General features: G+C 31.0%; 1 protein-coding gene across 2 annotated transcripts in view; it reads right to left on the reverse strand.

Moving 5' to 3' along the window:
- Positions 1-13,753, reverse strand: part of LOC107456830 (uncharacterized) — a 56,791-nt gene that overhangs the window by 15,410 nt on the left and 27,628 nt on the right. Inside the window, exons 1-2 of one of the 2 annotated variants that reach the window (XM_043056831.2) lie at positions 12,107-12,235; positions 2,644-5,138 (exon numbers count right to left, since the gene is read on the reverse strand). In XM_043056831.2, coding sequence (XP_042912765.1) covers positions 2,644-4,569 — 1,926 coding nt within the window. In that variant the 5' untranslated portion in view covers positions 4,570-5,138; positions 12,107-12,235. Of the gene's footprint in view, positions 1-2,643; positions 5,139-12,106; positions 12,236-13,753 lie in introns of those variants that run through there. The other variant, XM_016074793.4, reaches the window with a different exon arrangement.

Genomic DNA, 13,753 nt, shown 5'->3' on the forward strand with positions numbered 1-13,753 from the left:
TTCTGCTAAATATCACAAATAATTTTTCCCCTTAAAAAAATAAATAAACTAAAAATAAAAAACATTACCTTGGAGATTCATTTCCTAACTTTATGTTTCTTGGCTTTTAAAACATCTTTTAGAGTGCTAATTTTTTTTTCACAAAAATTTTTTCAATTTCGATTTTACGGTATTTAGCAGAATTTATCGTCTGCTAAAAATAGCAAATAATTTTTTCTACCTTTAAAAATTTTCTAGAGATTTATTTCCTTTCTTTTTGTGTTTCTTATCTTTTAAGGAGCTATATTTTTTTTAACATAAAATTTTGTTAATTTTGACTTTAATACTCTCTTATTATTTTTTTTATTTCATATATATTATTATTTTCTTGTTGCTTTGGCAAGTTAGCCGTTAGCTCATAAAACGGTCTGGAGAGGGATATATTTTTATTCAACAATGGATAAATGGTCATTATTTAAAGCAAAAAAAGTGAGGTAAAAATTAGCGAAAAAAAGCATTTAAAATCGTAGAAACTTTCTAACAAATTGGAATTTTGAAAAATAAAATTCGTTCCCGTGGGGTTCTTTCAATACCTCAAATTTCAATTCTGTAGTTGAATTTCTAACTTTTGCTCTATTAGTCAATAATCTCTTAGTCGAAAAACATTTAGAGTTTTTGTAGTAACTGAAAATCAAATACGAATTTAAAACAATCTATGATGTTGCTATGATCAAGAGTAAAAGAAAATGTACAATCCCTATATTTTTAACAAAATTTGTAGAACCTAGTCTACAATAATAAAATATTCAGGGATGCTTTTAACAAATGTTTTTTGTTATGATTTATTAATAAGTCTATCCTCAAGAGGGGCGGATCCAGAAATTTTTCCTGGGGGGAGGGGTCATAGACACAGATCCCCCCCTCCCACAATTAATTTTTTTATGAAAAAAATTTTTTTTAATATTTTTTTGAAGAAAAAAAACTGGGGTTTTTAATGCATTTATTTTTTTTATAATGAACAATAGAACAATACATAAATAATTTAAGTATTCAAAATCTTTAAATAATAAATGTAATGCGTTTTTTAGAAACCTTGGCAAATCTGTCAATGATTTTTTCAACATCCAAATCAATTTTTCTCGATGAATGTTTAATAATGAGAGTCCATTTCATCGTTCTTGATTCTGAGTTGCTCTAAGCCAAGTTTTGAGACGTCGAAGAGTTGATAAGGAGCGTTCTGCTGTTGATGCACTAACTGGCAGAGTTATTAAGGCCTGTTTACACGATCCAATTTCTTGCAGGGGTCTGTCCAGACATTTTGTGAAAGGTCCGTTTTTCGTGAAATTGTGAAAAAATTACTCACATTCTTTCAACCAGGGTCCGCTTTTATGAATTTGTGCAAATAGGGTCCGTTATTGCAAAAAAAAAAACTTTTTCAAGGAGTTTTTAAATTGTAAAGACATACAAGATTATGATCAACACTGTAAAGTGGTCCGTTAACGGACCCAAATTTCTTCTAAACAGACCCCTGTCTTGAATCCGAGAAATTGGACGGATTTCTCTGACCAAGAAATTGGATGATTCGTTGACACTATCCAAGTTCTTGAATGTCACTGATTCGTTGAAAGAAAAACTTGCGCATGAGCATTGTTCATATTCAGCATTATAAAATAATACTTACATAAGTTTAAAATTACTAAATAAATTCAAATAAAATCATAATAACACAAATAAACCTCAACAGATCAATTTATTTGGACTAAAATCTATGAAAACCCACAACAAAATGACATAATTTGCTGCCTGCTTGTTGACGTCACAAAACCTAAGACGCTGATTGGTTAAGGGAGAAAAAACTTGGATGGAAAGTAGAACATGCTCTACTATCGTCCAAGAAGTTGGACCAAGTTCTTGGATGACTGTTTACACGATCCGAGCTCAAAGCAAAACAAGTTTCCATCAATATCAATCAATCTCTGTCCAAGAAGTTGGATCGTCTAAACAGGCCTTTAAAATTCTCAACAACATACTGATTGATGGGTACAAATCGATGTCACAGGCATTAATGATCTTATAAAGATCGTTGGTCCTGCTTCTGATTCATGCTGCCACTTTGCCAGGTGTATATGCCCCATAAATAATTTTTAAAATATTTTATTTCTTTTGTAAACTATTTAAAAATTATTATTTTTATTTAATTTTTTTTCAATTTTGAGGGGGGGGGCTTAGGGGTCATGATCCCTATAACCCCCCCCCCCCCCNCCCCCCCCCCCCGCTGGATCCGCCACTGACAATAATAAAATATTTAGCGATATTTTTTAACAAATGTTTTTTGTTATGATTTATTAATAAGCTTATCCTCAAGAAACAAAAATTACTCGCAGTTGACGAGTGACAAGGAGTAGGGACAATACTCCCTAGTTTTAAATAAAAGAACATTTCTCGCGATTTGCAATGAAATGTGCTCAAAACTAAAATAATTATAAAAATCACCTTAGAAAACTACACGTTGAGTTTGAATGGATAGTTCAAAATTTTAACGACACTATGATAGATTGTATTTTACCTATTTATTCAATATTAAAATCCTATTTATTCTAGATTAAAATCTCAATTAATTATAACTAATTAACCTTTTTAAGAAAAAAATAGAAATATGCTTACCATTTTCAAACTTTTTTCAGTAACCTGGATTTCATGTGAAGTTGAAGTTGTCACAACAATTACTCCGCCAGATGGATTTTCATCAGATTTATCCTTGGAGTTGGTTGTACTAAAAGGTATATGTTTCCCTTCCCTGTGAGTGGCCATGGTAAACAGATTGGAACTTGATGTATCAGTGAGTGTAGTGGTAAAATGTGAACTTCCACTTTCATCAGAAAAACCTTCCGTACTAGTGCTATCTATTTCACTCACAAGAGTAGAATACGTATCTGACGTTTCAGAAAAAGTAGTTTCTATAGTATTAAGACTACTTTCTTCTTCAGTTGAAACCATCAATGGAATATGATTAGACATGCCATCTTGCTCCAAAGTGGTAGTGGATGGTTCACCGCTGGAAGTGGTAGAAGATTCTCCAGCCACAAACAAATGAGTTATGTTTCTGGAGATTGAATTTGATACATTTTCGATAGGATGAAAATAATCTGAAGGCAAAGAACGTGCTGTTTGTGGTGAATCAGAAGACGAAATCTCATTCACGAAAATCGTACTTGTTTCTGTAGTTTCAGGAAAAGATGAAACAGTCGAAGTATCGGCATCAGATATTGTTCCACCACCCTGAACAGAATCGGTAGTTGCAATTGTATCATTTACGTGTGGTGTTCGAAACAGGAATGGTATGGGAGTACTGATACTTGAAATTCTTGATGTTTCGGAAGACAGGTTATATTCCTTATCAGTTGAGCTCATTGCATTTTCTACTTCTTCAGTATTTTCGGTTGCAATTTCCGAATCTGAATTACTAGATGATAGATCAGAGTAATCTGCATTTGAGATTGTTTCGGATGTTTCTTCGGAAATTTGTTCGGTGATTTCAAAAACGTGGTTATTCATGAAAGTTTCTGAATCGGAGGTGCCAAGATTGTCAAAATTCATTTCAGATGTTAGTTCGATGTCTATATTAGTGCTCTGAATATCACTCATTTTGGTAAACCCGGAGGAAAGAGTGGATTCTGTGGTATTGTTTTCACTCATAATATTTATAGTACTTCCCTTCGTTGAGACATCAGCATCAATTGCATATTCTGTAGTTAGAAAAGGTACTGCAGTACTTAAATCTAATACTGTGGATGCAGTTGTTTTCCTAAGTGTATCAGAAGCTGCAGTTTGAGAAATAACCGATGATGGCGAAACATCTTGCTCATGGGATAATGACTGTGGAGTTTCTGATCTTTCATCGAAACGAACGTTTTTTGATGCAGTTCTTCCCAATGTTTCAGTTGAACTAACAATTTCGCTATTTTTAACTTTAGTCAATAGACGCTCCGTGGAAGTACTTTCAAATTCACGGGATTCCGCATTAACAGAAACTTCAGTGGCAAATTTTACTCCATCGGTATTTAAGTTCTTCGGACTTGCAGGAACTTCACTGGTACTCAAGTCTTTAATTGACGTAGTAACTTCTTCAGTATTTGTTTCTTTGGGAGATGAAGTTATGACTTCATCATTGTTCGGTTCTTTCGATAAAGAAGTAATGATTTCATCGTTATTTAGTTCCTTAGATGATAAGGTAGTAACTTCAAATGGCTGCAATTCTGTAGATGCCTTATTTAATTCTTCAGCTGATGAAGTAGAAAAGTTTTCAATAATAAGTTTCTTTGATGACAAAGTGCTTAATGTTTGGATTAGATTTAGATCATTGGGCAACAAGGATTCAGCATCTTGTTCGCTATGCGGTGAAGAATCTGTGATAGTGGAAGGATAACTGTTCAGATCTTCATTAACAATGGGCGAACTTTTAAAATGTTCTTTATCATGCGTGTTGCTATGTGCGCTTGTAATGGCTATTGATAATGTAGGTATTGTCGAAATGGGCGATATGTTTGGTTGCGTCGTTGTTTCTAAATTTGTAACAGCATTAGATTCCATTTGTACGGAATTAGAGGTCGTAAGATCAGACGATTGTTCCTTATACTCAGTAGTAGATTGCTGAGTAGTTGATACAGTTGGTTCAGTTAAAATGGTTGAAGAAATTGAGTTATTTTCAGATTGTTTAACCTCAGAATCGAGCTCATTGCCGTCGTGGTGATCAACAATCTCATTGGGAGTAGGAATGGTTTTCAAGGGTGTTGGCAAAGTGGAATGTATTTCACCTAGACTAGCATCAGAAAATTGAGAACTATCAGTAGGAGTTTCAGCACTGATAAAGGAATCAGTCGCTTCTGGAGAAACTTTAACAGGAACAGGGTTCCATGTTATTTTGGACAATGTAGATAAAGTCTGAGGTGTAGTTGCGCTTATGGAACAATTATGACTATTAATACATGTTAAATTATCACTATCAGTTTTTAAGTTTAGCGCACTTTCATTTTCACTAGAGAGTTTGTTCTTAAATTCATTTTCATTATCAAAAGGTGTGACTGTAGGAATATAAGAGTCAGATATGTTTGGCACACTGAAATCATCTGATTTTGCAGGATGGAGTTGCTGAGTTAAAACTGAAATGGAAAAAAAAATTAGTCTTATTTAAAATAAATTTAGCAATGATACATACAAATATTTTTTTAAGCATTTCTTTACATTTACGATGACATGTCGCCCTGTTGCAAAAAATTATGTCAATTACGCTGCTCTGAAATTAATTAATTAATAATTGAGCCTTGACACTATTCTTATGAAAAATGAATCACTGAATTGGAATATTACCTCAGTATTGGCCCATCTTTTTTTTTTTTTAATAATAATTCTAAAGGTTTAATTTATTGTAAGCGAACATGATCTCAGATCTCAATGAGTCAAACTTTTGAGAGTACAATAAAAAAATATTGTCAATTTTTTTTTGGGGGGGGGGGGGAAAGCGTTAATTAACTCANTTTTTTTTTTTTTTTTTTTTTTTTTTTTTTTCTAAGGATTGCAGGACAGAATCCCTCGGAGACCGTAGACAAAATATATAAAGTAGAAAATAGAGCGTGAGTCTAAATTTTGTAGGAAAATGCTTCAAAAAGACAGTCACATGGCATTTCGTACAAGCCAGATTTTTTCTAATATTTCAATTTATTTATTTTAATACTCGAAACAAAATTAAATAAATAAATACCTGAACAAAATATAACGTCTGGTTTAGTAATAAATGAATTTTAAAAAAAGTAGATATAGGTAAAAAAAAAAATTTTTTTTTTTTTAAACAAGTCTGAACTCTACAATAAATACGAGTTTATTACCCTGAAAATGAACTCTAGCAAAATTCGCGTTTCGGGAAAACAAAATAATTAAAATAGATTAGTCACAATAGAATAAATCTAAAAGGAAAAAAAAGAATCGCTTATGAATTCTCATTGGATATATTTAAAAAAAAATCTAATATTTTGAATTTCTTTGAATATGTAATTTTCTTCTCTAAGATTATGAGCTCGAAATAATGTATTTAAGGATACAAATAACTCTGATTATGAGGGTAATTTTCTGAAAGAAACTAAAACTGCTTTTAAATTTTATAAATTAAATAAAGAAAACACATAATAGTATAAAAAAAGCAGAATTTTAAAAATCTGTTTTTCGTTTTCAACAGTTTTCGTAAACTTAAATAAACATTTCCCGTAAAAACATATTTCTGAAATTAATTTCGTTTTGAAAACTAATTTTGTATAAGTGTACTTGTTATTTTTTCTTTACTTATATGAATGAAATGGGAAAGAAATTTAAAATGGACATTTATTTTAAGGTTAAGAAGAAAGGAATAAAAAAACAGACTGCACATAACAGTATTGTATATCAGATTAAATAAATATATAAATAAATAAAAACATAATACACAAGACATTGCCAATTCCCCTATCCCATATTATTCTGTAAAATAATAATTTTTCTTCTATTCCTTTCAACGAAATGAATTACGCATGAAGGCAATTGCAAAGACCGAAATGCCTGTATACAGGATGTTTCGTAATCAGAGCTCTTAATTACTTTTCTATCCTGAGTGAAGTATTGACTTGTTGTGGGAACTTGGAGGACTTAGATGGCGGAATTTGAACTCACGTTTTCACGAACACGAGTCCAACGTCCTATCAACCAGGCTATCCTGGACATACATAAGATCAATATATATACATAGATAACCCAGGATTGCGTAGTGTAGAAGTAATCCAACTATAATTTGTTTGCATTATGACAATTTGATAGCATTTTTCCATCATTTTTTCCTAAACTTACTTTTTCTGTTAACTTTAAATTACCAATGGAGGAAACAGAATTTGCAATTAAAAGTTTATCCCACGGTATAGCGTCCTCTTAAGTTAAAGGGCTATTGGCTGGTATTCCCCAGGGCTAAAGAGAATAGAAGGGCTAGTTCACTCCGCTCTTAGAGCTGAAGCTACGATTTCCCTCCTCATGACGTCACTGTGTCCACAGATCTCGCAAGCAAAGATATGATAACTTTGCATCTTTCTCTTTGTAAAAATAAGTTAGACTTTTTCTGGTTATTAGCCTTCAAACTTTACGTAATTAACACATTATTTCCGTTCATAAACATAGTTCAAAAAAAACTTTCTTGGTTATTATATTAAAAAAATACCATTTTAAACTTATAAAAATGTTTTGCTAGTTGGTGAAAATGACACGATAAATACTTTATTTTAAAAAGTTCAGTTTTAACTTTAACTATTAAGAAAAATGAAGGCATATATCGACACTTTTTTTATCTACATATTCTTTTATAAAGATAAGTTAAGTTAAATTTAGAATCCCTGATTTTAAAATATGTCGTTAATAGCAATTTGTTCATACTTAATCATTAGGAAACATCAACCTTAAACGCTAATTACTGAAACAAAATAATAATTTAGGTTCATAATGACATTAGAAATTTTACAATTGTTTATAGACATTTAAATTTACGATGATATAATTTATAGATATTTAAATTGAAGAGAATATAATTTTTAAAAAAAATCATAAATATTTAGAATAACTACATTAAAAAATATGTTATGAAATTAGGAGAATTTCAACTATATACTATATATTTTATTTATACTTTTTACTTACATTTTAATTTTCTTTGACTTTATCTATTTTTTAATTCTTTTCACCTGCCTTTCTTTATGAAGTAGCGAGGCGGTTTCTATTTAGATAATGAATTTTTATAAAAGTTCTTTACGACAGAATAAACGTATTGCGGTTTTATATTAACTGTGTCATTTCGGAATCCATTCTTTACATAGTTGTTCATTTACTTTAGGGAACACGCGAAAAATTATACTTTTTCCTTTTGTTTTTATATCAGAATTTTTGCAAGTTGCAATCGCGCAAACTGGCATTTCGATAATAGTTTTAAATTCTTGTAAATTCACTGCAAAAACTGAGGAAAGTCATTATAGAAAATAACAAATGTCTTAGAATATCTCGCAAAAAGAAATGATCCAATATTAGTTAGAGCTAGTAAGGCCAAACGCTCCGTTCTTGAAGTAAAAGTGCGAGCTTTGCGCCAAAGTGACGTCACTAGAGTGACGTCGGAGGATCGGCGCGGCGAGAGATACTTCAAAGGAGTGAACCAGCCCCTCTATTCTCTTTAGTCCTGGGTATTCCCTACACAAATCTTTTTCCTAATCAATTGTATTGGTTGAGTTTAAATTATACAGACCCGTATAATATACATATTTTCCGCGAACACTGTTGGCGGAAAATGTGTTACTATCACCAAAATAATAATACTACTAAAATTAATAATAATAATAATCCGTCTCTTCAAAGAAAGTTTGTCCTTTTCGAATTAGCGAGAAAAAAAATATTCGTTTTCATCTTTTTTCCTGCCAATAGCAAACGCGATTTAAAATACATTCCATGATTTAAAGACACACATCGCGATTCTTATTTACGCATCTTGTTTCGTATTTTCACGATTTTTTTTATCAAATATCGCGCTTCGTATTCACGCAATTTAGAAGCCACTATTATGATTCGTGTTCAAGTGACTTAAAAATTATACATCGGAATTCGTATTCACGCGATTTTAAAATGAAACATCGGGATTTGTATTCACACGATTTTAAAATAAAGCATCAAGATTCGTATTCAAGCTAATTTAAAATCAAACATCGAGATTCGTATTAACGTGATTATAAAATTAAACATTCAGATTCGTATTAGATTCGATTCAGATTCGATTTTAAAACTAAATGTCGAGATTCGCGAGACTTAAAAATCACACATTGAGATTCATATTCACACAATCTAAATAAATAAATAAAATCTTGCCTCGATATTTTTATCGAAACGTTGATAACATTCTGTTAGTAAATATTTCATTCATTTTTTTCTTTGTGAAACTAGTTACAATGTGGGCAGAAAATTTATTGAGATTTTGTGTTCGCAGAAAGTTTTTCATTTTATCCAAGTAAGTCTGCCGACAGAATTCTGGAATCAGAATTAACAGTACCCAAATAGGCCGGTTTAAATAAATTTGTGTTTATTAAAAATTAATTCACTAAATAAAAAAAAGTTTATGTTTGTTTGTCAGCTTCGAAATCTTTTTGAAAATAATCAAATTTAGAGAATAAATTTGCTACGAATTCCAGATTATTTATCCCTTTTTTTCTGATAAAATTATGCCAATACAAATTCTGTGCACAGCATTTTTCGAAAGACTGTTTAGTATAATACATTTGTCTGCTTTTAGAATTTTTTTGTTCAGATTTATTATTTTTTTACAGTTTAATTTAATGAAAACCGATTGGGATGACACTTAAAATTTCAATTGCATAAAAACAAAGATATTTAACAAAAATCTTTGTTTTTGTGCAATTGCAATTTTTGGTGTCATCCAAATCGTTTTTCATTAAACTGTGAAAAAAATAATAAATTAAAAAAAAAATTCTAAAAGCAGGCAAATGAGTAGTTTTAAAGTCATAAAACATAAATCGCATCATATTATTGCTCGACATTTTTCGAAAAAAAATCTATTAAGTTCTAAAAATTAACAAGCACTATTTCTCCGTATCACATAAAGCGACCCTTTTAATTTAATTCTTTTTAAAACAGAATTTAGTACTGTCGAATAATATATTATCATCAAAAGTAGTAGTGAAGAAAACGCAAATCAGAAATTAACAAAATCCAAGAAGGCGGCGACGTTGGAACCCTCTAAGTTCTGCAACGAGAAAAGAGAGAAGATTAAATTATTAATCTAATACTCTAGTTTATTGGCAATCAATGAAATATACACCCATAAAAAATGAAAAGAAAAATATTTATTCAATTAGTCTTATTTAATGATTCAATTAGTCGTCGATGTTTAAAAAAGAATGTTAAACATTTATTACGTACGCCACCTGTTTCATGTCAACTAAACCGGCAATCGAAGGATATGAATAAGATTTAAGTGAGCGTGACTACTGCAAATTAACAAAATCTCCGAGAGGGCATTCTCTTCTGTAGAAATATCAGGGAGGCGGTCAACCAAGAAAGATTTCTTTGATGACTCTTTTTTTCGGGGTCGTAACCCCCGGGGGTTAAGGACTACGGATATTACGCGCTTGACCTACGATGCGTCACCTCAACGACATGTGTATAATCATGGCAGCTTTCAGTCACAATTTGTAGTAAAGACATAAGTTAAATTACTCGCACAAGGCCGTTGTTCTTCGAGGGCTTTATCGTTATATGGAATGCAATTGAACTTCGCTATAATGAACTTGGGATAGAGGGAAGACTTGGTTGTATTGAACTTTTTATACGTCGTTTTATTATTTATAGTGAAGTCATAATTTCAATTCATCAGTACTTTTTAATTCATTTATTCAACTTCAAATTAACAGAAATTGCTCTTGTATGTTTTTTCCCTTTTTTAAACTATAGTGAACAAGTTGTTTAACAGCACATCTTCTTACAACCTCCCTTCCATGTTGAAAAATAAACGAAATCGGCATTACAACATAGTCTGATTTGTTTTCCCTTGAAAAAATGAGAACAAGAAAATATTGAATTCTTTATTAATTGTTGATAAAAAAAATTTGGAACTCAATTTAAAAACGAATTGTTTTCAATAGAAAATCTCTAGTTTTTTTTCTATAGAATGTAAGTTTAACAAATTTTAAATGCTTCTAACTTCGAACACGATGCATCATCCGTCCTTGAAATATGTCACCTTAAGTAAAACTATCAAATTGCAGAATGCATTTGATCTGCCAATGTGCCCAGGCATTGCATGGCGTTTTGTTTACCATGGCGGAGCACCAGGGCATCCTTTCAATATCAGCACAACATACCCCACATAAACCAGACCCTTGCATAGTGCGAACAAGGCAAAAGAGCTTCATGGTTTAGTGGGGTTGTCACCAAATTTTTAGTCTTCCTTCCATTAATGCAAAGCAATGAGAAGCGTGTCTCACCCATCTACCTAAGCCATCTCCAGTCTTAAGATGCCCAGTATCAATTTTTCCAAGACCACAAACACCTTAAAATAACTTAACAAATTAAAATATTATATACACTAATTAATTAGCATATTCGAGGTCACTCCCTGGAACCATTAAGTTTTAAACCTAGAAAGTGAAGATACGATCATTAGATCAAAAGTTATTCAGGAGGGTCAGTTTTTTAATTTATTTATTTGGCGCACATTACCTTACTACAGTGTTTCCCAAACTTATGACTTTTGTGTACCCTTTCTAAATGTTTCGTAACACTGTATACCACTAATAAGAAAATGAATGTATTTTTTACTGTACAAAAATTGCACAAAAGTTTGAAATTACAACTGACTGTTGACACCACTAATTATTAAGTGTTAATTCTGCAAAAAATAGCCAATAGAAAATTACTTAATCGTAAATTTTCATGGCTAGCTCTGTTTCTAATAAAATTTTATGAAATTTTCGTTTGTTACAAGATATTTCGCATAAGAACGCGTACCCCCTCTAAACTGTTCCCCTACCCCTGGGGGGTACAAGTACCACACTTTGGGAAACACTGCCTTATTAAATAAAATAATCGTCTTTATAAGTAAAGAGTGACAGCCTCTATCGTTAAGAATTAGCCCATTTTTAAATCGGTTAACAATAATAATATTTATCGAGCATTTTTCTTTTCATTGGTAAACTAGTTTTAATTTCTTTTAGAGAGTTTGGCAAAAATTATCAAACAAAAAAAATTACCAAAATACGAATTCGAAAAAGACGTACTCATTGTCACAAATGAAAATTTAAAAAAAAGGAACATCTCTAAAGGGGGGGGGCACTAACCCGCAGTGCAGGCCTTGTGCCCCCAACACCACAATGGATTCTTCCACTTTATTAATTATGAAATTAATTCTCGCAAATTAACCAACCGGCATTAGTTAGTTACTAATAATAAGAATAAACATAAGACCGTAATAAAAAAGAAAATTTTATTTGATCAAGTGATAATATGTATTTTGTCTACCTTATTTTTATATTAAATATGACAGAGACATTCTATACACAATATTTACCCTGTTATTTATATATTTCACTAAGTCCATTTCCGCGTCGATTGGAACGTTCTGAAAATCGATCCATACAGCTCACGTTTCGATTTTTGCAGCAAACCCCTTCGAAAGCAGGACTCGCACCTGACAGTCAAGCGAGTAAACAAAATGCCAAGTGTTTCCACTCACTCGGCCCCTTCCCCCCTCTCCGCCCCCGCTCAGGGGTCAAATTGTCTGACTCACTCTGCATTCTTCACAGCCAATGGTGAATATCACTTCTCTTTTTTTTTTTTTGCACAGCTGAACTTGGGGAAAAGTTGTGGTACTTTCTCAGAATACGAAGTTTCTCAGGACTGTATCACTATTTTTATTGCAGTATTCCTGTCTACTCAGCCATGATAGCAGTTAATATTCTTTTGTATCAACTTTTTTTTTTCTTTTACATAAACATTATATTTTTATTGGAAACATCACTCTTGAATAGTTCACAACTTCCCATTATTATTATTGTTACAAAAAAAATTGGAATTTTTTTTTATGCCTTAAAAAACAATAGAATTCTTGTTTAGCAAAAGAGCATTTTCCGGTAAAAAGTTTCTACCATTGAGTTGTAAAAAAAAAATACTGAAACGCGATAAAAGGAATTAATACTTTTCAGAAATCACCACCAATAAATTTTCTCACAATAGTGCAATAACCTCATTCGATATTTGACATTCTATAATCCTATATGTTCACTAGAAATTTTTAAAAAAGTTTCTAGAATTTTGTCTTTCTTTTCAAATTAAGGAACAAGAAAAAGCTACAGCGATATGTTGTACTAAAAAGTAGAAAAATTGTGTTTAAAAAATTTAATGTATATTTAAAGAACTTGGAGCAGTAATAAACCACAAAACGTCAAACTTTCCTTAGTATTGTTTCCAGATTGATAATTTAAGTTACATACAAAATATTTTATTTTTCTAAGAAACTATATTTTGTTATTCTGAGGTACGTTGAATGGAGAATCACAGGATTCGTATGGTCTTTAAAAAGAGTGGTACAATTATTTTAATAAAAAAGCTACAATTTTTCAATTTTTTTTAAATTAGCTTTTACTCGAAAATTAAATTAAAAAAACCAATGGTCTTACAGCTACATATAATTATTTGGAAATAGTAAGAGCGGTGGTGAATACGAATTAATTAAAAGGCATATTACTTTGTTACTTAACCACTTGTTAAATTTTTTAATGAATATACGAATCCTGAATAAGACTATAAAAATCGATTTAAGAGCAGTGATGCCATTATTATTCTTACAATTTAAACTAACACAATGCGAAGAATTATTCACATCAGTTTTAATAGATGTTTCCATTTTGATGTAGCTAGCTATTTTGTATATTATACGTAGCGTCAATCTCATAACATTGAATTATTAACAGCACCTGTTTAGTAGAAAATAAAAAAATTTCATTCGCAATTTTTTTTTTAAAGTTTTTTAATACATTTTAAGAATTGAGAATTGATTTGTAATAATTGGGATAATGTTAAACGTAATCTACTAAGTACTCATCATTAAGCGACACATTTTGACTTTTTTTAATAAAATATTAGTTTAAAGAAATTAACAATTGGGTACTTGCAACTCGAGAAAAAAAGAAGTAATTATGCCTAACCATATGATTTA

This window comes from Parasteatoda tepidariorum, chromosome 4 (genome assembly GCF_043381705.1).
Source record: "Parasteatoda tepidariorum isolate YZ-2023 chromosome 4, CAS_Ptep_4.0, whole genome shotgun sequence".
In the NCBI taxonomy this organism is placed as follows: domain Eukaryota; kingdom Metazoa; phylum Arthropoda; class Arachnida; order Araneae; family Theridiidae; genus Parasteatoda; species Parasteatoda tepidariorum.